Here is a 21,631-nt window from a genome sequence, read left to right as displayed (position 1 = left end):
CGCTCCAGGTGACGGCCAGGCAGCGCAGAAACACGCTTTCTGGGCCCGGGTCTGTGGCGTCAACGCCATCCTCCTCGTGTGTGTCAACATCTTCCTCTACGCCTACTTCGCCTGACGCTGCCCCCCGTCCCCACCGAGGACGCTAAGGCCCAGAGAAGGGAGGTGCCCCCGCGGCCACACAGCGGGTCAGTGCCCAGCGACCGGGTGAGCCAGCCAAGCAGGAGCCCTGAAAAATCAGGGAGGAAATGGGAAAAAAGAATGCGTGATACTTCAAAAATAGTAGTTGTAATTGAAAAGAAAAATGAGATTTCTGATGAACATCCTGTGCTCCTTCGCTGTTGTCATTTTGAGGTTGCGGGCCCAGGTCAGGAGCAGCGCCGTCTGTCAGAGCCCAAGGCTCGAGGAGCTCAGGCTGGCCCTGGGTGGAGGGAGAGCCCCCCAGCAGCCCCTCCAGGGCTCCTCCCTGGCCCCGCCTGCTCCCAGATGCTGGGAGCCTTCTGTGTCTCCCTCTCTGTTCAACCTCCTCCACTCAAAGCCCTTTCCAAGCCCCCTCTGTCTGCCTGTGTCCCAAGGCCCCCGGGAACCTGCTTAGAACCCCTGCTGGTGGCACCTTCCTCGTGGACACCTGCCTTTCCTCAAGCCGGGCCCCACCTTGGCTGCCCACCCCGTTCTGGACCTGGGAGCCCAGGTCTGGCCCCAGCTTCCCACCTGGCCCAAAGTCCCCCCTGTAGCTCCCTAGGGCCCGGTCTGGGCAGAACCTGGGCCCAAACAAATATAAGCAGGGTGGCTGCGTCTCGCAGGCGGCTACTTGTCCATCCCGCGGGGCCAGCGGGAAGGGAGCAGCTGCCTCTGTTTCTCTCCCCTCTGCCCGCCCTTCCTCAGGGCCTCCAGACCCTCCCTACAGCGTCTTTGGTGGGCAAGGGTGTCAGGTGCCCCCGCGGAGCCCAGTGTCTCCATGGGGCTGCCAAGAGATCAGTCTCCACCTGAGTCTGTCCAGCGAATCCAAGTCAACACGTGTGCAGGGCCCTGGCCGCCTCCCCCAGAGCCAGCCTCTGGGGCCTTTGGAGGGAGGGGCCCCGGCAAGCCCAGTGGGTGGCCAGCCCAAGGTGAACCCACCCACCCAGCCCTTGGTTCCTTGGGTTGAGTCCCCAGTGGGTGGAACCAGCCCTCCCAGGGGATGGGGGCTTGATGGCTGGAGTGGGCGGGCCCTGCCGGCACGCTGTGACATCACATGGCTGGCAGCCAATGGGAAGAGGCCGACAGGAGGCCCAGGAGCTCCCCTCGGCCCTTGGGTTCTGGGGCGCTGGGCCTGTCTCAGTTGGCATGAGGCGCAGGAGGCCTGTCAGGCAGTCAGGAGGCCCATGTTCCAGGCCAAGGCCCTGGGCCGGGGGTGCCTGAGTCCTCTCTCTGGACCTTAGTGGCTGCTGGACGAACGGTCTGCCGGCTCCCCCCCAGGCCGCCCTGGTCACAGGTGCACCGGCTGGACGTAGCTCCGCGGGAAGAAGCCTGCGCGCCCGCAGAGTCGGCCGCGCCACCAGCAGGGGTCGAGGCGCTCCAGGACCTCGATGATGTCCCCACGGCGGAAGCTGAGCTGGGAAGGGTCCTGGGCCGAGAAGTCAAACTGGGCCTGGGCAAAGCAGGCCCGGGGTGGCTGCGAGGGGAGGAAGTAGTTAGTGGGGCCGTTCAGGAGCCCCACCAGCTGTCCCCAAAGAGGCCCCAACAGGAGTGATTTCCTGAGAGTGGGGAGGGTCTTTCAGGCAGAAGTGGGGTTGAATCTGCCTCTGCATCCAGGTCCTGATGGCAGCCACCTGCCCAGGGGGACTCCCGCCATCCCCCTGCGTGTCTGCAGCACAGACCCTGCTCCACACAGGACACTGCCACTGTCCTGGTGGCCTAGCTGGGACCACAGGGCCGGTGGCCAGGGGGACGTGAGTCCTGGGCCGCAGTGTAGGACTTTGGGCAGGTCCCTGCCCAGCTTGAGGTCTGTTTCCTGACTCTCTGGCAGCCGGGATAACTTTTGACTCTACGCCCTGGAACCACAGGAGGGGCTTACACGCTGTGAAGTGATGCGTAGCTACTAGCAGTTACTGCCGTCGCCCTTGGCCAGGCTTCGTGCTGCTCCAAGGCCTGGGTCCAGGCCCATCTGTGTCCCAGGGCACCTTGGGAAAATCCCTGCCCTCCGTGGGACTTGGTTTCCCCAGCTGCAGACAGCAGCTGGACGAGAGCTCTCTGCAGGCATGTCAGCCTGGCGCCCTGGCCCTGCCCGCCCCACCAGGCTCTCAGCTCAGAGCCTGCGGAATCTTATCCCAGACAGGCGATAGGATCATAAACAGGCTGCAATTAGCTGTTCTCTGCCCAGGAAGGAGGAGGCGGCCTGGGTCTCCGGGGATGGAGCCTGCCCTGGAGTCACCCCACGGGACAGGTGACTCCAGGGCCAGGCCAGAGAGGGCCAGTGGGTGTGGGGGAGCCCTCAGGCGGCCCCCCAGCTCCATCCTGGCCCTCTCTCACTCTTCAAGGGCAGAGCTGGCCCAGGCAGCAATGGGGAGGGGATGGAAGTCTGGGGGGCAGGCCCAGCAGGGAAGGGTCCCTGAGACCCAGCTCAAAGCTGAGCCGACCCTCAGAGTCAGGCTGAGCGGGCCAGGCATGCTGGTAGGATGAAGGGCGTCCTGAGGAGGGGTCTCCTGAGGCCTGTTTGACTCTTCTAGCATATCAGATCCCAGGGCTCATCCTGCTGGGCAAACGGGAGACTGAGGCCCGGGAGGGGGAGGAACTGGCCCTGTGGGCACACGTGCACGGTGGTGGGGTCTAGGAGGAGGGCAGGACTGGAGCGGCAGCCCGGCAGCCCCTCCCCAGGCCTTGGCCATGCCATGCTCCCCACCCTCTGCAGGACCTGAGTTCACTGGGCTGTCCAGGGTCCCGACCTCCAGCCCCAGGCCTTGCTGACATCCCCTCCCAAACAAAACAGCACGTTGGAGCTAATAACCCTGTTGGCTGCTGTTGTCACCCTAATGAGAGTGAGAGCTGGTCCCCGGGGCCCCTTGATGAAAGCTGCCGGCAAATTGCTGTTATTGTGAGGATGAGGGGCGGCTGGACCCCCACCCCCACCCACCACCCAGGAGCCGGGCTGGGACCTCACCCGCCAACGCTCACACCGCCACACCGCCACCCCAGGCCAGCTCCTTGGGACCAGAAGCCAGCACTGACCCTGCCCACTATGTGGCCTTGGATGAGTCACATTCTTCCCCGAGCCTCAGTTTCCTACCTGTTCAGTGGGGACCACGAGGCTCCCACATACAGAGCCCAGCTCAGAGCGTGGCTCCCAGTGGGCCCAGCAGGTGTCAGTGCCTTCACTCATTCAACAAACATGCATTGAGCACCTAACGTGTGCCCCACACGGCCCCGGGGGCTGGTTTGCCCGTGGAGTTCCAGCTGCTCTTCCCCTTCTCTGCTGCCTCCCTTCCCCACCTGTGCCGGCCTCACCGCAGCACCAGGAGAGAACTTCAGAACCTGGGCTGGACCCTGCTCCGTGGCATGGGGCTGACCGGGACGGGGGCGGGGAGGCCAGCCCCCTGCAGACACTCCCTCGGCCCGCCCCACCGGCCCACCCACCTTGACCAGGGGCTCCTCGTCCCGCAGGAGGACCTGCCGCTTCTTGGCGATGGTGGTGGTCCGGTAGAAGGCGACCAGCTCGTTCAGGGAGTTGAACTTCTCCTCCCACAGGAAGTACTTCCCCGAGGCCTCACGCAGCACCTTGAAGTGCTGCACCTGGTCCCCGTAGCTAGGGGAGGGGGAGAGGCCCCACGGCCACTCAGCCGGGCATCGCCCCCCGCTCTGGCCCACCGCCGCCCAGAACCAGGCCTTGCTCTCTTCAGTAGGGCTGGGGCCAGGAGGGGTGAGGTGGGAGAGAGGGTCCCAGGCCCCACGGACCAGCCTCCGGTAAAGACTCGATGAGTCCCCAGCAGTGCAGTGTGGAGGGAAGGCTGTTGCACATGTACTTTCTTGCTGTGTGACCTTAGGCAAATCGCATAACCTCTCTGAACCTCGATTTCCTCACAAGAACCTCTCCATTCTGGGTAAGTGCTCATTTACTGGCAACTTTCAATGGGTTCCTCTGAGAGAGGTGGTCAGACCGCCTCTCCTCTCTTCAACCTCCCCTCAGACTGGACACCCTTCCCCCTCCCCCACTCCCTCCCAGCGTTATATTCCCTTGAAGACTGAGCCCTAAGACCATCCTGATTCAGACCAAAACCTGCTGATGTGATAGGCGCTCAGGTGTGTTGGATGCTTCATGACCTTCACATCCACCCACCCCTACCCCAGCTCAAGAACCTTCTATGGCTCCCCATTGCCCTCAGGATAAAGTCTTAAACCTTCTGTCCTGAGTTCTGGCTCTGGTGACACGTCCAGCCGCATTTCCTTCATCTACTCTCTGATGTAATCAGAGCCCCTTTCTCATCTGCCAGCCTCTGCTCAGCCTTCCAACTCACTACCAAGTCCCTTCTGGCCCAGCTGAAAAGAGGGCCTGCAACTCCGAGGCTGGCCAGAGGGGTGGAGCCTGCTCTACTGGGCAGAGGGATCTGCCTGGCACCTTCCTACACATGGCGGGTTCCATGCCAGGACAGGCCACGGATCCAGGCCAGAGGTGGTGCTGGTGTGGCGGGGACCACGGGCAGCACAAACCATGGCATTCACCTCCCGGCCGCAGGGAGGCCAGGCCTGGTGCACAGCCCGCGAGGAGCGAATCAGGCCCTGGTGCAGGGGTAGGGGGAAGCCAAGGCCCGAGTGGCAGGTGGACACGGCCAGGCATTTGCACTGGGGACACAGGGCTGCCACTGGGAGGGAGGTGCTCCCCGCCACCCCCAGCCACAGGCCACGTTCTCACTTTGTCACCAACAGAACCAAGCAGGGGTCTGGAGACGATGGTAAAAAGGAGGAAACACCTCCTGGTTCTAAGTGAAATCCTATTAAACAACTTTGGACGCGGTGGGTCTGCAAACCGAGGTGTGCCCACAGCCTGAGTCCCCTCAGGCTGACTGTCCGAGTGCTTCCAGGGACTGAGCAGGAGCACGGGGTCCACCACCCATGCCGAGCTGTCCACCCCCGCCTGCGGCTCACTTCCTCCCCCATCAGCCCCCGGGGCTGGCGGATTGCCTTGTTAAAAGTTAAGGTGAAAGATTTAAGGCAGAGATTTGCTCCAGGTGAATACCTTCTGTTCTGTGTGTGTGTCCTCCCCACCCGGTCCCAGTCAAGGGTCTGAACCACACAGAAGCCCTCTCTCCACTTTCAAACGTGCCTCTGGGCCTCTGCATACACTGTCCTCCAGTTCTTCTCAAGGCAAACTCCTACTCATGCTTCAAAGCCCAGGTAAAACAGCCCAGACCCTGCGAGCTGCCTCAGACTGCCTCTGTCCGAATCAGGTGACCCCTTAGGTTCCTCAGCCCCTCGCACAGCCTGCTTATAACCCACTGCACACAGTGGTTTGTGGACCAGACACCCAAAGGCAGGGAGGCAGGAACAGGCCCAAGGGTCTAGCTCAGTTGGGAGAGGCTGGACTCAGGGAATAGAGCGTCGCAGTCCAAGGCATAAGTGTTCATGGGGTGCTTTGTCCCTGGACCGTCCCCTGGTGGCTCTGAGCTGTGGTCCCGGCCTCTCCAGGGGGGTCCACTTTCAGGATAACCCCTTCCCCCACAGAACTGTGGTGGGAGCATGCCTGAGGCTCTGTGACCGGGAGGAGCGATCATCCCTGCAGAGACAAGAGCCACTCATGTGCGACCAGCAGGCATTGTTCCCAGGTGACTGAGCTGCTGTGCTGTGACTGCGGGACACACGTGTCCCTGTTTCTGGATAGAAGCAGGGCAGGCAGGCAGACGGATCCCTGCCTGGGCCCAAGACTTCAAGTGCCCTATCCTGACCTCCGGACTGTGGCTGTGGTGCCCGGGGAGGGGTGTCTCTCTGACCAGCGGCTGGGCAGGCGAGAGGCCCAGGAGCAGGGGCCCCGCCTCCACACCGGGCCACCACAGCAGAGCCTGAGGTGCTGGCCCCAAGGAGGAGTTCGGGGCGCGGGCAGCCCCTCTCCTCCAGGCGAGGGCGCAGATGAGGGTGTGGTGGGCTTGCAAAGATCTCACCCGCAAGTGAGCACAGCTCGCACACTTAGGTGTTTTAGGGTTATCTTCAGTTGCCGGGAAGGTTACCCAGAAGGAAGCGTCCCCTGATCGCCGGAGGTCGGGGGGCCGAGAACAGAAGACGGGACCTGGGAAAGGGGCAAGGGGCCCAGGAGTTCTCAGACCTGGCAGCCCGAGACTCTGCGGGTTCTCAGACCCGCGATGCTGGCGGGCCCCAGCCCAGCCTGTGTGTGGCGCGCATTGTTGGGGGAGCCTGCCCACAGCGGGGGCAGCCAGGCCTGCGGTGGGGCCTGTCCTGCTGCGCCAGCCCCAGCCTGACAGTGACCGCACCTCCCCGTGACAGGTGAGGACCCAGCCCCGGGCACTCTCTGTCTCTGTCTCTCTCCCCCAGCCAGCCTGTCCCCCACCTCCCCGGGCCCAAGGGAGGTGCATGGCACGTGGGGGCTCAAGCCCGAGTCCCGATGACCCCTGGACTGGGAGGGACGGCCCCAGTGCAGACAGCCCTGCTGGGCAGGCCCGCCTGAGCTGGGGGAGGGGAGGACAGCCTGGGGGGGCTGGCCCATGCGTGGCCGGGGGGCCCCTGGAGCTGGCACAAGACCGTGGACAGAGCCTGGGGCGTGCGTGCGTGTGTCCTGGCCTGAGCGTGTGGCGTCTGTCTCCCCTGTGCCGGGAGTGTGCGCCTGTCTCTCCCTGCTCTGTGGGCGGGCCTGGACGTGGGTGTGCTGGTCTCTGCTATGACCCCCACGCCCATCTACCCAGGGGGCTGGGGGCTGTCAGGAAAGCCCAAGGATGAAGCCAGGCCCGATGCTGCAGCCACTCGTCCCGCCTAGCAAGTTATTCTGGTCTGGTGGCGGTAGCAGAGGTGACAGTGGCTGCCCAGGGAGGATAAACCAGGCTGGAGTAAGGTCAGGAGCCCCAGGACTGCCCCGCTCGGGGCCTGTGGACCCCCTGGGTGGAGGCCTGGGTGCTGACTGCTGCTAGGTGATCTGCATTACCCAGCCCGTCTCTAGACTCAGTTTTCCTATCTGTGAAAAGGGAAGGGGTGGATTACTGGTGCTGCAGCAGACGTGAGATCGAATCAAACTGACCTTGGGACGGCTGTGGAGACAGACTCCCGCTGGGTCTGGGGCCTCAGGGAAGGAGAGTGGGAGGATAAACCCGGTCTTTCAGGTCACAGAGGTCGGTGGGCACTAGCTTGGCTGTTTCTGGCTGTGTGGCCTTCGGCAAGTTACTGCAGGTCTCTGAGCTTCCGTTTCCTTACCTGCACGCTGGGCTTCCCGGGTCACTTCCTGTCTTTGCATGTGTAAAATTGTGTCCCCCCAGTTCTTCCCTGCTTCATTTTCCCAAGAGATTTTATCATCTTCCAAGATCTTATATAATTTTCTGATCGTTTGTATATAGAATTGTCTGTCACCCCAGTAGAACGTGAGTGCCTAAAGGACCTGAACTTCATCTGGTTTGTTCGTGGCTCAGTCCCAAGCACCAGGCACAGGGCCCGGTGCACAGCGGGGCTTGGTGGCCAAGGGGCAGAGCCAACACGCGTCACGGACTCCAGGACGCCGTCGGTGGGAAAGGAAGCCAAGCAGTTCACTTGGGAACAAATTGTCACTTCTGGCGAAGGGGCCCACTGCAGCCGGGATGGGGGTGCGGGACACACGTTACAGCCCTGCGGTGCGCCCCGCGGAGGCCAGGGTGCTCCCGGAGGCGGGGGGACACAGCCCTCTGGAAACTGGTAAAGGGCAGCTGGCCGGGGCCACTGTCACCCCGTGAGGAAGGACACAGCCCGTAAACCCCGCCTCTGGCAGCTTTATGGGGCTCAGTGTGAGCGTGCAGGAGGTGCCATGCGTGTGGGGTCAGAGTCCCCAACAGCCCAGCCAGCCCGGGTGGAGCCGCTCTCACACGGGTCTGCACAGCTGTCACCTTTCTAGGTGGCCATGGACTTCCGGGGCTCCCGTCTCCACGCTGCAGACGAGGACCGGGACGCGAGCCGGGCCCCCCGCCCCACGTGCCCCTGCCCCTTCTCTACGGCCCTGGGCCGTGGCGGGGGGCCAGGCGGCACGTAACGGTTACTGCGGTGGCTGGCACTTCTGGAGCCCTGGCTGTGCCAGCTCACCCCGAGCGCTTCACGCTGGTGCTCATTTCCCAGGCAAGGCTCGCACAGCTGGCGCAGGAGCAGGGCTGAGATTCTTGCTCAAAAGCCGGCTCTCTTAGCCACAAATGCCCCAAGTCTCAGTTTCCTGCTCTGATCCCTGCCTGCTGGTCTACCAAGGGCCCCGAAAGGGCCCAGGAGAGACGATGGACGTAGAATTAGGAGGAGGGGGCAGGACCCAGGAGCCCAGGCCCAGGGGGACGGAACCCAGGCTGGAGGGTGCCACCTGCCGGTGCTGTGCAGACACTGCGGCCCAGGGGCCCAGGAAGCCTCTGGGGGTTCTGACCTAGGGAAGGGGCCTTGGCCAGATTGGTGGTGCTGGGATTTCGAGGGTGGCTCTGAGACCCCCGTCCCACGACAGCACTGGGGCTGGCTCCCAGCTCAAGAACGGCTCCCTAGAACTGCCCATCTCCCCTCCTGGTCAAAGCAGGTGCCGTCCAAGCCCACCCCTCACTGTCCCACCTGCACGGCTTTGCGCGGGCTGTTCCCTGTGCCCCGCATCCCCTCTCCCCTGTTTGTGCGCCAAACTCCCATTCATGCTTCAGGACCTAGCCACGTTGCCACCTCCTTCAGCCTGCGAGGTGTGTCTGCGAACTTCCCTCACTCAGTCGTCGTGGAGACCCCTGCACCACCACGCTCCGCGGACTGACTGCTCCCCGACCTGCCATGTGGCATGCACACGCACATGCACACGCACACTCACATGCACACACTCACACCCCTAGGTTGGGCAGGTCTGGGCCAACCCTGTGCCCATGGGCAGCGGGGCTGCACTCACAGGGAGGCTCCAGGAGAGGGCAGGGCAGGGCACCAAGGCACACGGGCTGAACTTCAGCCCGTGGGATCCGCTCACAGGGGAAGGAAAGGAGGGGTGGGGGTTCAGCTCAGGCTGCAGGGGCCGTCCCAGGGAGCCCCCTGTGCCCCACTTTGCTGGGTGACCTTGGGCTTGTACCAGGAGTCAGACCAGCCTGCCTGGCAGGCGCCATTCCCAGGAGATGGCCAGAGCCTGGAGGCCGGCACAGGGAAACCTGCCACTTCCTGCTTCCACAGGGGACCTCCTGGGACGTGGAGGCTGCGCTGTGGACGAAGTGGTGATCCAGGGGGCTCAGAAGCACCCCGGGTGCATTTCCACCCCAGGGCCTTCGCATATGCATTCCCTCTGCCTGGAAGTTTCCTCCTCGTCCACACTCCCGTTGACCCTGGCTGCCTCCACCTCCAGGTCAGAGCTTTGCCCAAACGCCCCGTCCTCAGAGGCCGTCCCTGACCCCGGCTCCTGCTGTGTTCACTTGTCTCCTCAGTCACCATCTGCCTCCCCAGCTAAGATGCAAACCCAGAAGGGGAGAAACTTTGGTCTTTCACTGTCATTTCCCAAGTCCCTGGGACAGCCTAGGACGTGGCTTGTAGCTCAGTGACTATTCCTTGAATTAAGGCACCTAGATCCTGCTGTTCTGGGAGCAGGAAGGACAGAGACCAGCCAGGGGCCTGGCCCCTGCAGCCCCCACTCCTGTCCCTGCCCCTTCCTTCCAGCCAGGGTCCTCCACTGCCCCCGGTGTGGCCTCCGGGATTGGGTTCTTTGCTGCCACAAAGCCAGACACTCCCGCCATGGCCACCCCGCTCCAGTGCCAGCACTGTTCTCGTTGCTCTAAACAGAGTGACTCACTTACCCCTTGCAATAGCCCATTTTACACGTGAGGAAATAGGCAGAGAGGTTAAGACATACCCAAAGTCACACAGCCGGGAAATGGCAGAGCTGGAATCTGAACCAAAGCACCCGGCCCTAGGGCCCATCCTCCCTACTGTGTCAGCACATGGTGGGCCCCTGTCCAGAGCACATCCCGGACACCTGCCCTGGTGCCCGGCTGCTCTCCCTCCCCCAGTCCAGCTCATCAGCCCCCTCTGGTGACTAGCTACTCACAGAATAATTGTGGGTCCTCAGCCCGGTGTCCAAGGCCACGGAGCATTCTCACTGCTGCGGGCCACACCCCAGGGTCCATGTCATCCCCGACCCCCAGAAGGTCACTCTCTCCACACTCCACGGGCCTGTCCCACCCTCCTCGGCACACTCCGGGTCAGAACTCACTTCACGGAGATGGAGAACTCCCCTGGGGAGCTCTCACTCTCACGGATCAGGAAGGCTCCCACGTGGTTCCGCTTCATCAGAATCTCTTCCGCCAGCTGCCGGGAAATCCTCCCAGAGTACCACCTGCAGAGAGGGGACAGGTGAGGGCCTCAGGCCGCCAGGCCAGCACTGCCTCCGGTGCCAGGCCGCTCAGCACAGCAGTCCCAAGACACTGGAGGCACGGCTGTGCCCACTGTACAGGTGATCAGCAGAGAGGTGGAGTCCTCGTGCCCCAGCTCCCACACCGCGAAGGGCAGGCTGGGGTCCGCCCCCAGCGTCCTGCCCTCTGAGCTCGAGCCTTTCCCACCACACCGGACAGACACATGTCCTCATGAGAACAGAAAATCCAGCCTCGGTGAGCCCCGACCCAGCCAAACCCAGGTGAGTTTCCATTTCACACGGTAGATTCTTAAAAGTGAGAAAGTATTTTAAAAGATAAAAAAAAAAAACAAACCCAAAAAACCCCAGCAGCTTTGATGGGGTGAGGAAGGGTCGCCCTCTGCGCCTGCTTCACAGACGCACAGACTGGGGCTGCTCAGACGTTCTCACACAGGTTCGAGTCCCTTTTCCTCTGACCAAACAGAAGCAGGTGTTCAGTGGTGCCTGGTGAACCCCCGAGCCCTGCAGGGCCTGGGGCGGAGCCCTGCCGTCGTGCTCTTTGGGTCCGGGTGGCCTCTGACTGGCTCCCGGGCCCCCGGGTTTCAGCTTGGACGCTTTATCGTTCAGATGGGGCAGCTGAGCCCCTAAGTGGCTGGAGTCTCGCAGCAGGACCTTGGTGCCCACGGGCAGCCCAGAGCCTCCTTCCCGGCATGAGTCCGTCCCTCGTTCCGCCAGCGCCCCCTGGGTCCGAGCTTGGCCCTGGCGGACGTGAAGCAGGACTTTCCCGGTTGTCTCAGGATGTGACAGCCGAGCCCTCCAAGCCCAGCCCCGCGAGGTCCTGCCCCAAGCCCCGCTCGCTCCCTGCCCGCCCGGCCAAGCGCGAAAACCGGTGATTCTGTCCAGTGGCTTTTTTTAGGCAACTAACGCCCTGGGCCTGCGCGGGGCGACCGGCCCTGGAGCGGTCTCGGCGGGGAGAGCGGTAGCGGGCGGGCAAACCCCTGGGTCCAGCCAGAGGGAGCACTGGCCAGTGGCCACCAGCAGCTGCCCTGTCCTCACGGGGCTCCATCCCTGCCCGCGTCCCAGCCTGGAGTAAAGCCCTGGTCCTGACACTGCTTGGGCACTGCTCCTGGGAGCCCACACCTCGGCTGGCCGGGAGGTTCTAATCCACTGCTGCCCCTTAACTGGGAGGGGGGGCTGGGTCCATCTCAGGGCGGGTTCCCCGGGAGGAGGCGGTGGAAGTGACTGCCGGGGGAGGGGCTCAGGGGAACCCTCTGAGCTCGGCCTGGGTCTCTGGACTTTGGAGGCTGGAGGCTGAGCTGGGATGGGGAGGGCTGCGGACTCGGGGCCCCGGGGGAGCTCCCCCAGGAAGCCCCCGGCAGCACACAGGTGTAGGCGCTGCTGCGGCAGCAGGACTCCAATGGGGCCCCGAGTGGGCGTTTCCTGAGGGCTGGGTGTCTCCACAGAGCCACAAAAACCCCACAGGAGGCATCAGCGTGTGGGTGGCTGTCATCCTCAAAGGGTTTCGCAGCCACAGCCTTGAGGGGGCCAGCCCTGCCCCCACCAAGTAGGTCCTCAGTGGCTCAAAGGACAGGGTGCGGGGGAAGCCAGCATCTCCTGCTGCCCCCAGCACCCAGCCCACCCCTCCCGTGGCCGCCTCACACAGTACCCCATTTTCCTCATGTGGAAACAGGGCCCCAGAGAAGGGCAGGGATCCCCCGAAAGGTTGCACAGCAAGTCTCTGGCCTCTGACTCTCCCCCAGCCCCACAGCTGCTCTGACGGCGCCCCAACCCCATCCTGGTGAGCACAGCCCGGGGCCCACAACCCTGCCTGCAAAGCCCACTCTGCCTCCCACCAGCCGTGTGACCCCAGACAAGCCACGCAACCTCTCTGTGCCGCTGTCTCCTTGCCCATGAGACAGTGATGGCAGCGCTCAGCTCACGGGGCCCTTGGGAGAACAAGGGGGCTGCCGCCTGCAGGTGCTCACTGCTGCTGCTGTGACCCCCTCCCCCGCACCTGTCTGCTGCCCCTGGAGAACTTCTGCTCCACCCTTCAGTGCCCTTCTCCAGGAAGCCCCCCTTGAACCCCACTGGCCACATGGCTGGGTCAGGGGCCTCCGTGGTCCCTGCCCGTGAGGCCTGCTCCGGGAGCACCTGGCCTGCATCTGCTCCCTGGGCAGCTGGGGGTGACAGTAGTGCTCAGGGAAGGAGCAGACTGGTGTGGACACAAGGCCCTCTGGGACCCCTGCGCTCCCCCGACCACACGCCCCAGAACCTGACGGGCTTAGTCGGGCGTTGAGCTGGAGTTTCCCCACTGCTGTTCTGGGGCCGGGGCAGGGGCTGAGGTTGGCCGAGAACGCACCTGGGCCTCGGCTGGGCAGGCTGGGGGCCTGACCCCTGTCCATGCTCTGTCCCCGACACGAGTGTCCAGAGCTGGCCCCAGGGACCGCAGGGCCATCAGATACTGGAACCCTCTGTGGCTCCAAAATACCTTGACAGCTGGCATTGCCCCGATAGGCCTGGCCGCCAAATCTGTTCGTTTTCCTTCCCTGAGCAGACAGGAGCCTCTGCTGGGGCTTGTCAGCGTCCTCCCATCCTGGCCTTTGCTGGCCATGGCCTTCACCTGGAGGCTCTCCCTGACCAGCCAGCCGTGGTGACTGTTCCCACCATGTCCTGCACTGGCCTGGCCCTGTCTAGGGGCCCTGGCTGGGTTCCCTCCCCTCCTGCTGTCCCTTTACCGACAGAAAGACCGTAAGACCAGAGGGCAGACACCTGCCCAATGTCACCCAGCCCAGAGGGGTGCTGCGGGGCTGAGACCCCGGGGCTGTTGTGCCCGTGGGGAGGCGGGGGTGCCTGGAGCCCTGCAGGGAACCTGGGTGCCCTGCACAGGAAGACGATAAAGAGGAAGTAAGCTCCGGGCCCCACCCTGGCCCTGTACCTCCCTCCCTCTCCAACCCACAGCCTCACACATCACGGCTCCCAGCCTGCCCCTTCCAGCCTGCCTGGCCCTGTCACCTGCCCCCATATCTGGCTGACTTCCTCCCCTGCTCAAACACCTCTGCGGCTCCCACGCCCTCCACCTGGCGTTTGAGGGCCTCCTGCCAGTCCCACGCTGGGGGTTCTGCCTCACTGCCGTCCCTGTCCCCCTCCCTGGGGAGCCTTTCTCTTTTTCCTCTTAGCTAATTCCTACACATCCTTCAAAACCTCATTTGTTGCCACCTCTTCTGAGAACCCCTCCCTGGTTAGTCGCCTCAGTGCTGACTGCCTTCCCTTGTCATACTTTATGTCCCGTCTCTCCTGCGGGACAGGCTGCTCTGACCCCAGCATCTCATGTGTGTCTCCAGCATCACCCAGGCTGGGCCCCCTGGGGCCGTGGCCAGTGTTTGGTGAATGACTGTCAGCAGTAGCGGGGCTGCCTCGGCCCTCACTGCAGGCACATCCCGGTGGTTTTTCACAAATTCTCAGCCACTTAGTTCTGTCCTGGGGCTGAGAATGGGGCGTCAGCGTTGGAAGCTGACTGGGGGCTCCCCAGACCCAGGACACCTGGGCCCCACACATGCCTCCCGCTCTATCCTGTCCCAGGCTCTGCTCAGCAATGTCCAGCTCCCCTGACACCCCACAGGCAGGGCCACAGGGTCTGCGTCCTGCACCCCCCACCCCACACAGGGCTGAGCCGGCCTCACGGGGGGAGCTCTAGGACCCCCCCGTCCTCTCCGGGCTCCCCTGGGCCCCCTTGGGGGCCCCAGGCCCTCAGTGCTGTGTCTTGGGCTGGCCCTGGTGCTGCCACCACTCCCAGCAAGTCCTCACGTCTCTTCCCCCAGTTCTGCTCGAGGTAGAGCCTGGGGGCCCCACGCAGACAGAGGGAGCTGGGGTGAGGCCTCGCAGGCAGCTCAGCCTAGCCTGGCTGAGTGGGGAGTCTGGCTGCAGGGACAGGGAGCCGCCCTGAGGACGCGGGGCAGGGGCGGCACTCACGGGTGGGGCTTGACACGGATGTAGTTCTTGGGGACGAAGCCCTCGGCACCCCGCAGCTCGGCCTTGTACCAGTTCTGGTCGTCTTCCATGTTCAGGATCTGTGGGCGGGAGAGACACGGCCACCTGGTCACTGAGGAGGGATGGCTGCCACCTGCTGGGACCCGCTGGTGGGCTTCACCTCGCCCGCCCCAGGGACAAGCCACAGAGGAGGGCAAGGTCACAGAGCCAGCTGTGGTTGCCCGGCCCCAGGACCGTCCAGCCTGGCCCGGGGTGGGTTGCAGCCTCCCTGGGGAGCACAGCTGGGCAACACAGGAGGATCTGGCAGGTGGGTTGAGCTTTGGAGGGAGGGGGCTTGAGCCGGACTCTCAGGTTCTGCCACCCCAGGTCTGAGGTCCCCGGCCTAGAGGTGGTCACCTGGGGTCATTTGCATTTATACAGCCCTCACGTCTGAGCTCAGAGGGGCTGACCTGGTTCAGGCACCAGGGAGCAAATAAGAGAGGTCTGTGTACTGGGACGAGGCGGAGGCCTGGCCACTCAGGTCACACGCTCCTCGTAGCCCGCAGCTGGGCCCTGAGGAACCGAAACCGCCAGAGCGGGGGTGGGAGCCGTCACGGGAGGGCGGCCGGGCGGCCAGGCAGCCGCGGGGGCAGCATGAAGCTTGGGCTCCCTCCTCCGAGGCCCCTTCACAGAGGAGGACACAGGCCCAGAGAGCGGGGGGAGCAGGGCCACGCACCAGGACCCTGGCCCCCCAGCTTCACCTCACTCCTCCTCCCACTTGGTCTCTGGCCCGGGCCCAGGGGCCATCTGCCTGTCAGTCCTGGAGCAGGTCCCCACGTCAGCTCAACCCCAGTGGGGATATTTGTCGAGAGAGAAGACTCGGACATGGAACAGCCGCCCAGGCAGGGGCACTGCGGGAGCAAAGGCAGTGGCTCAGACAGTTGGGCTTTGCCCCCAGTGGCCGAGCTTTGCCCCCGTGGGCCCCGGCCGGGCCCCGCCTGCGCAGGCAGGCGCTCCTCGCCAGCCGCCAGGCCCGTGGAGCCCCTTCCTTCCTGGCCCCGCAGTCTGGGCAAGGTCAGCGGCCCCAGGGACAGACGGAAGCAGGTGGCTGACTCAGGGAAACTTTTGCTGAAAACAAAACAACACAAAACAAAAAAAACTCCCCCAAATGAATGAGAAAATTAGGGCCTGCAATTCAGGGCCAGTTCCCTGGGGCTCTAGACCTCTCTGTCAGCCTCTGCCTCTCACCACAGCCTCAGTTTCCTCTCCTGTAAAGTGGGCACCTGGATGGCCTACACTGCAGAGCCCTATGTGGGTGCGTGACAGTAATCAATCCCTGGTCTGTTTTGCTTTTTTTTCCTCTCCTGTCACCTCCACTCCAAATAAGGACCCAGAAATGTTCTGATCAGTTACATTAGCTGGATTCTTGCTGTTAACATTGTTCAAAACCCCCAGACTCTCTGAGACCCGGGATTCTCGCCCCTCCCTGGGGAGGCGCACACCTTGGCCTGCCCCGAGCCTTGCCCTGAATGCCGTCCTCCCTGGGGCTGTCCTGAGGGCCTGTCCCCTGGCCAGTGCAGGCTCTGGGCACCTGCTGTGTTCCAGGCGCTGTGCTCAGCCCGGTGAGGTAGCAGGGAGCAAGGAGATCACATTCTAGCGGGCAGATGCAGACAGCAAACGAGGAAGGACACAGTAAACAAGGTAACAATGTCGTGGTAAGGGGTCTAAAAACACGTCGGGATGATGTAGATGGAGGCTATCTGGCTGGGGGGAGCTGTCCACAGGGGGCAGAGGGGTGGTTAGTAAAGGCTTCTCTGAGGAGGTGACGTGTGTGCAGACACCTGAGTTACAGGGAGGAAACAGACGTGAGAAGATGTGGGGAGCAATGTCGAAGGCAGAGAGAACAGCCATTGCAAAGCCCTGAGGTGGGGGGAAGCTGTGCCCCAGAACAGAGAGGAGTCCCGTGAGTCTGCTGGTGAGGGGGGTGGGTGCTGTGAGATGAATGGGGGCCTGCGGGAGCGCAGAGGCCTGTGCCCCAGGGGAAGCTGTGTGGATTTTCTTCTGTTTCTTTTTTAAACAATATTTATTTGGTGGGGAGAGTTATTTGTTTATGAATTTATTTATTGTGGTGGAAGGACTGGGGACTGAGCCCAGGACCTTGTGCATGCTAAGCACACGCTCTACTCCTGAGCTGTACCCTCCCCCCAGATTTTATTCTTAGAACCAAGAGGAGCCATGGAGGGCTGCTTGGGGAGGGGCAGGGCAGGCTCTGAGTCGAGCTGCTGAGTGGAGACCGGGCTGGGGGCAGAGGGAGGCGGCAGGGAGGGGCTGCTGCGAGGGCCCAGTGAGCCGGGGGGAGCAGCCCTGGGGCCTGGACTGGGGTGTGGAGGAGAGGTCAGACACGGGGTGGGTTCTGGCCGAGCCGCTGACAGTCTGGATGTGAGGCGAGGGGGCGCTGCAGAGATGACCCCAGGCTTTGGGCCTGTGCACCCGCAGGTGGCGGCAGCCATCAGCTGCCATGGGGTACAGCTGCGGGGCGCAGGTGGGGCTCTCAGGGCGGGCTGTGGAGGCCGGAGTCAGGCTAGCTGTCTCGGTGGAAGTGCCAGGAGGCCGCGGGCTCCCAGGTCTGGGTCCTGGGGGCCAGGCCGGCCGTGAAGAGACCAGGGTGAAGTCGCCACCCACAACCCTTCTCCAGCGGGGAGCAGCAGGTACTATGTACCCAGAAACGCCTCCTGTTGGGGTGGGGGTTCTTTGTTTCAGGGAAGTGACACTGGGGCCACTTGGCCAGAGCGGGTCCACGTGGCACCGACCTTTTGTCTAAGAGCAGAGCTCAGATTTGGAGGACACTTTCTTGCGGGCTCCCAGAGGCTGGGATGTGTGTGTCTGCGGGCGCTGCCGGGATGGGGCCTGGCCGGGGCATGATCGAGAGGCGCCCGTTGGACCCGTGAATGGAGGTCATGGAGCTCGGTCACCGAACCCACACACTGGCCTTGGCTCGGGAGAGGGGACACGGGAGACATCACAGTCACATTTTCACGGTGATAGAAAGTGGACCGCGGGCCAGCGTGAGGCCAGTGAGGCACCTCGGGTGCAGAATTTAAGGGAGCTCCAAATACTGGGAGTTAAGACAAATAATATTTTAAGGCACTCCATCCGAAAATCATGATTAATGCCAAAACTCTGAATATGGTCATTAGTTAATAATAATGTGTCAGTATTGGTCCATTAACGTAAGAAATACACCAGGTTAATCACATAAAATGTTACCACCAGGTGGGGTGGGGGTGGGGGGAGGCACGTGCCTCTGTATCATTTTCTTGATTCTTCTGTAACGCTAAAGCTGTTCTAAAAACTGTCTATTTAAAATTTAACACACAAAAAATTCATCAAAATCTTAAATCAAGGCAGGAAATTGACACATTGTAAACTGACAATACTTCAATTAAAACAATTAAATCAAGGCAGAACTTGAGCTGGTGCCTGTGAGGGCGTGGGCCCCGCCGCCACGTGTGGCCCTGGATGGAGCACCTGCTTATTTCTATTCCCTCTGGGCAAGGCCGAAGAGTAAGGAGGGACAGACTGCCGGGCACGTCGCCCAGATCCGGGGGCTGGCTGACGAGGTCTCTCTCTCTCTGGTCATTTTTCTAGGCACAGACCCCGTGGCTGACTGTCAGTCTCCCTCCTTGAAGCTGACACCTGTGGACACATGTTCTCTGTGTAAATACGTGGCCTCCGGCCTTTTCGCCATTTCACGTTCCTTCCTGAGCATCTTCACCCAAACCGCACGTTTAGGGGCCGTCGTCTCCTGTGCTGTCCCTGGGCAGGCAAGCCAGGTTGACTCTGTGCTGCAAACCCTCGCCCACAGTCTCCACTGCCCCCCGGCTTCGTTTTTCTCCACATGCTGTCTCCATCTGACACTGTTTTACTTATTTATCTGGCGTGCAGCCCGTGGTGGCCCCCGGGACGTCAGCGGTGTGAGCAGTGACGTGTCTGTTTTCTCTGTTGCGTCGTCAGTGCCTCGACCTGACGGGCACCCTGCGTGCCCCTACGTCCTCGTGGAAGAACGCAGGTGCATCTCTGATGACACCAGTAGCCCAGACGTGGAATTTCTGGCGCACCGGGCATGGATATTTTTCAGGGTTTTTATGTGTTTTTAAATGCCCTTCAGAATGGTGGTGTCTCTGCCTGTTCACCACACACGTGTAAAAGCGCATGTTTTCCCAACACCCTCAGCAACCTTGGAGATGCTTTTTAAAATAAAATGTTGCTGAGCTGGCCAGTGGGAAACAGTCAGTCGCCTTGTTCTTGGTGAACTTGGGCACTTACTTGCTTGCATTGCTTTTTGGGCAATTTTCCTGTTCGTATCCTTTGTCTATTTTTCTCTCACACTGTTTGCAGTTTTCTTGTTGACTTCTAAGAGCTCTTTACATATGAAGGACATCCATATTCAGTCATTTTGTCATGTATTCTTTCTTAGTTTAGGCACTTCATTTGTTTCTTTTTTTATTGATGTGTAGTTGATTTACAATGTTGTGTTAGTTTCTGGTGTACAGCAAAGTGATTCAGTTTTATATATATATAAAAGAATACATATAGGTATATATATTCTTTTTCAGATTCTTTTCCATTATAGGTTATTACAAGATATTGAATATAGTTCCCATGCTGGTCAGTAGGACCTTGTTGTTTATCTATTTTATGTAGAGTAGTGTGCATCTGTTAATCACAAATTCCCAATTTATCCCTCCCCCCTTTCCCCTTTGTTAACCACAACTTTGTTTTCTACGTCCGTGAGTCTGTTTCTATTTTGTAAATAAATTCACTTGTGTCCTTTTTTTAGATCCCACACAGAAGTGATACCCTGTGGCATTTGTCTCTCTCTGACTTACTTCACTGAGTGTGATCACCTCTGGGTCCGACCCAGGCCATCACATCTTACCTACCAGACTGCAGCAGCCTCTGCTCCTGCTCCTGTCCCCTCTGTTATCTTTTCAAAAGGTAAATTTTACCAAGTCCTTTCCTGGCTGAAAACCCTTCAACGAGCACACCCCACGCTGAGAATAAAATCCAAATCCTCCACAGGCCCCGACTCCTGCACTGCTTTTCAGCAACAGAACTTTCAAACACTAGATTGTGGTCCTGCCTCAGGGCCTTTGCACCAGCTGTTCCCCCCCCCCCCCCCGTTCCCTCGGCTCTTCGCATGGCTGGTTCCTGCTCATCCTTTGGCTCTCAGCTCAGGTGTCACCTCATTTGACCCCCCCATCTGCAGCGGTCCCCCTGCCCCCTCCGCCACAACACTGCACTCCAGCTCCCTGACTGACTGATTTCTTCCGTCCATTTGTCACGCCTGACATCATTCAGCCTCAGGAAGTTCAGCTCTGGGAGGGCAGGGCCCAGCTTTGTCCCTGCTGAGTCCCCAGCACTCAGGACAATGCCTGGCATGGAGCAGGTGCTCAGTGGCTTGGCAAGTGTTTGTTGAACGAAAGAAAAGGCAGCTCCTCCCATGGCTTGTCATTCCTTGAAAGGTTCCCTCCTCGGTCTCCACAGACCCGGTGCCCCGTGTCAGCTAACATCTCCATCCCTCCTTCCTCTCTCCACCATCCCTCCTTCCCTCCTTTCCTGCCAGGAGTCTGCTCCCTGCCAGGCATTGTTTTATGTCCCTGCCCTCAGGAGCCCCCATTAGAGGCCAACTCGGCAGGAGTTAGCCAATGCTTGAGCAAAGTTTAGTGGGAAACTCGACTCATCTAGGGGTGGGTGGCGAGCACCGGAGTCAGGGCAGGAGAGCGGGGATGTCACGGTCTTTACAACAATTGCCTTGGGGGGGACCCCACAAATCCATGTCACCCACCTCAGTCCATCACTCTGAGCCCATCACCCACCCCGTTCCAATTTCCCCCCCATTCCACTCCCTCCCAAGCCCCAAGTCTGGGTCTAGAGACCCCAGACAGCTCTCAGGTTGGAAAATGAGGCCGCTGAAGTGGACCATCCATTCACAGCGCCTCATACCCTGGCTGGAGAGTGCTTGCACTAAGCCTGCCCCATCCCCAGCTGGCTGCATGTCCTCGGGGCCCCCAGCCAGCAGCTCAGGGGGCCAGGCAGGTGTCCCGGCACAGAGAAGGGGGAATTCCCCTGAGAGGATGTGATTCCTCCTGGGGACTGCCAGTCTCCTGGCCCCAGCCCAGCCTGTTCAGTCTCACAGGGTTCAGAACACAGGTTCCAGAGTCAAAGGACAGGGGGTTCAAATCTGACCCCAAACCAAGCAAGTCATACCACCCGCTGTGTCTCCGCCTAGCCGCCTGTGAAATGGGGCCTCAGCAGCTTGAAGGGGCGTTGGTGTGCCCTGCTGGCCTCGGCACTGGCCCCGCACGGTGTCAGCACACGGGAGGCCCCATCCCTTCCTGTGCGTGAAGCTGGAAGGACGTCGGGTCTCTTGCCCACTGCTCCCACAGGGGAGCGGAGGCCCAGGGAGGGGCAGGGACTTCCTCAGCGTGACAGTGGCAGGTCCAGCGCCCGACTCATGGCGTGGCCCCTCCTGAGCAGGGCCCCTGAGCTCTGTTTCCAGAAGCAGACTTGTAGCCAGGGCATTTCCAGAGAGCGCCCAGGGGCCCGCCCGCCCGGGCCGCCTGGAAGCCAGCATGACCCGACGTCACGGTTGTCTTGGCCCTGATAAGTCAGTGTGCACGTAATTCTGCGCTCACTCTTTCTCCCACTCTCTTTTCAAATTCTTTCCAGGGAAACTGGGTGTTGAATCACCTCCTGCCAGGCACTAACGTCTCCCCGAATCCTCACTGCGGCCCCAAAGGAAGGATCCTCCATTATCTCCCATTTCCCAGATGGGGAAACTGAGGCGCAGAGGGAAGAGGTGGCCTGGCCTGAACCACACAGCCGTCACCGGAGGGGCTGGGCCTGTCTTCCTCCGGAGGCTGGGCTCTGTTTAGGGGTCTGTCTGGGCCCCGGTTTTAAGCACCCCCCTTACCTTGAGCGTGTCCCCCTTGTTGAAGGCCAGCTCGTCGCTCTCCGTGGCCTGGAAGCTGTACAGGGCCACCGACTCCATGCCGCCGTCCCCAGCCGGCCGCGGGCCCCGAGCAGGGCCGGCAGCTTCCTGCTTCCTCCGCGGTTGAGGACGGTCTTCCTTTGTTTTGCGAGCGTGTTTGTGCTTTTGAAGCTGAGGCTGCT

At 61.5% G+C, this 21,631-nt stretch overlaps 2 protein-coding genes across 4 annotated transcripts in view; one reads left to right on the top strand and one right to left on the bottom strand.

The window, feature by feature from the left end:
- SLC5A10 (solute carrier family 5 member 10) overlaps positions 1–320 on the top strand; it is a 49,737-nt gene extending 49,417 nt beyond the window's left edge. For both annotated transcript variants that reach the window (XM_064494827.1, XM_031467492.2), the window contains one exon: positions 9–320. In XM_064494827.1, the coding sequence (XP_064350897.1) occupies positions 9–146 (138 nt within the window). In that variant the 3' untranslated portion in view covers positions 147–320. The remainder of the gene's footprint in view (positions 1–8) is intronic.
- Positions 267–21,626, bottom strand: GRAP (GRB2 related adaptor protein). Of its 2 annotated transcripts, XM_010993581.3 has the most exons (5): positions 21,432–21,617; positions 14,459–14,556; positions 10,352–10,474; positions 3,610–3,778; positions 267–1,651 (listed from the first exon to the last, which is right to left on the bottom strand). In XM_010993581.3, exons 1-5 carry the CDS (start codon positions 21,507–21,509, stop codon positions 1,466–1,468), a joined length of 654 nt encoding a protein of 217 aa, XP_010991883.1. In that variant the 5' UTR covers positions 21,510–21,617; the 3' UTR covers positions 267–1,465. The 2 variants fall into 2 exon arrangements, with proteins under 2 accessions (XP_010991883.1, XP_010991884.1); XM_010993582.3 differs by lacking the exon at positions 3,610–3,778 and having other exon boundaries at positions 21,432–21,626.
- Positions 21,627–21,631: the final 5 nt, after the last annotated feature.

This window comes from Camelus dromedarius, chromosome 16 (assembly GCF_036321535.1).
Source record: "Camelus dromedarius isolate mCamDro1 chromosome 16, mCamDro1.pat, whole genome shotgun sequence".
Classification (NCBI taxonomy): Eukaryota; Metazoa; Chordata; class Mammalia; order Artiodactyla; family Camelidae; genus Camelus; species Camelus dromedarius.
The sequence above is the reverse complement of the archived record's forward strand: the minus strand, read 5'-3'. Positions and strand labels throughout refer to the sequence as shown.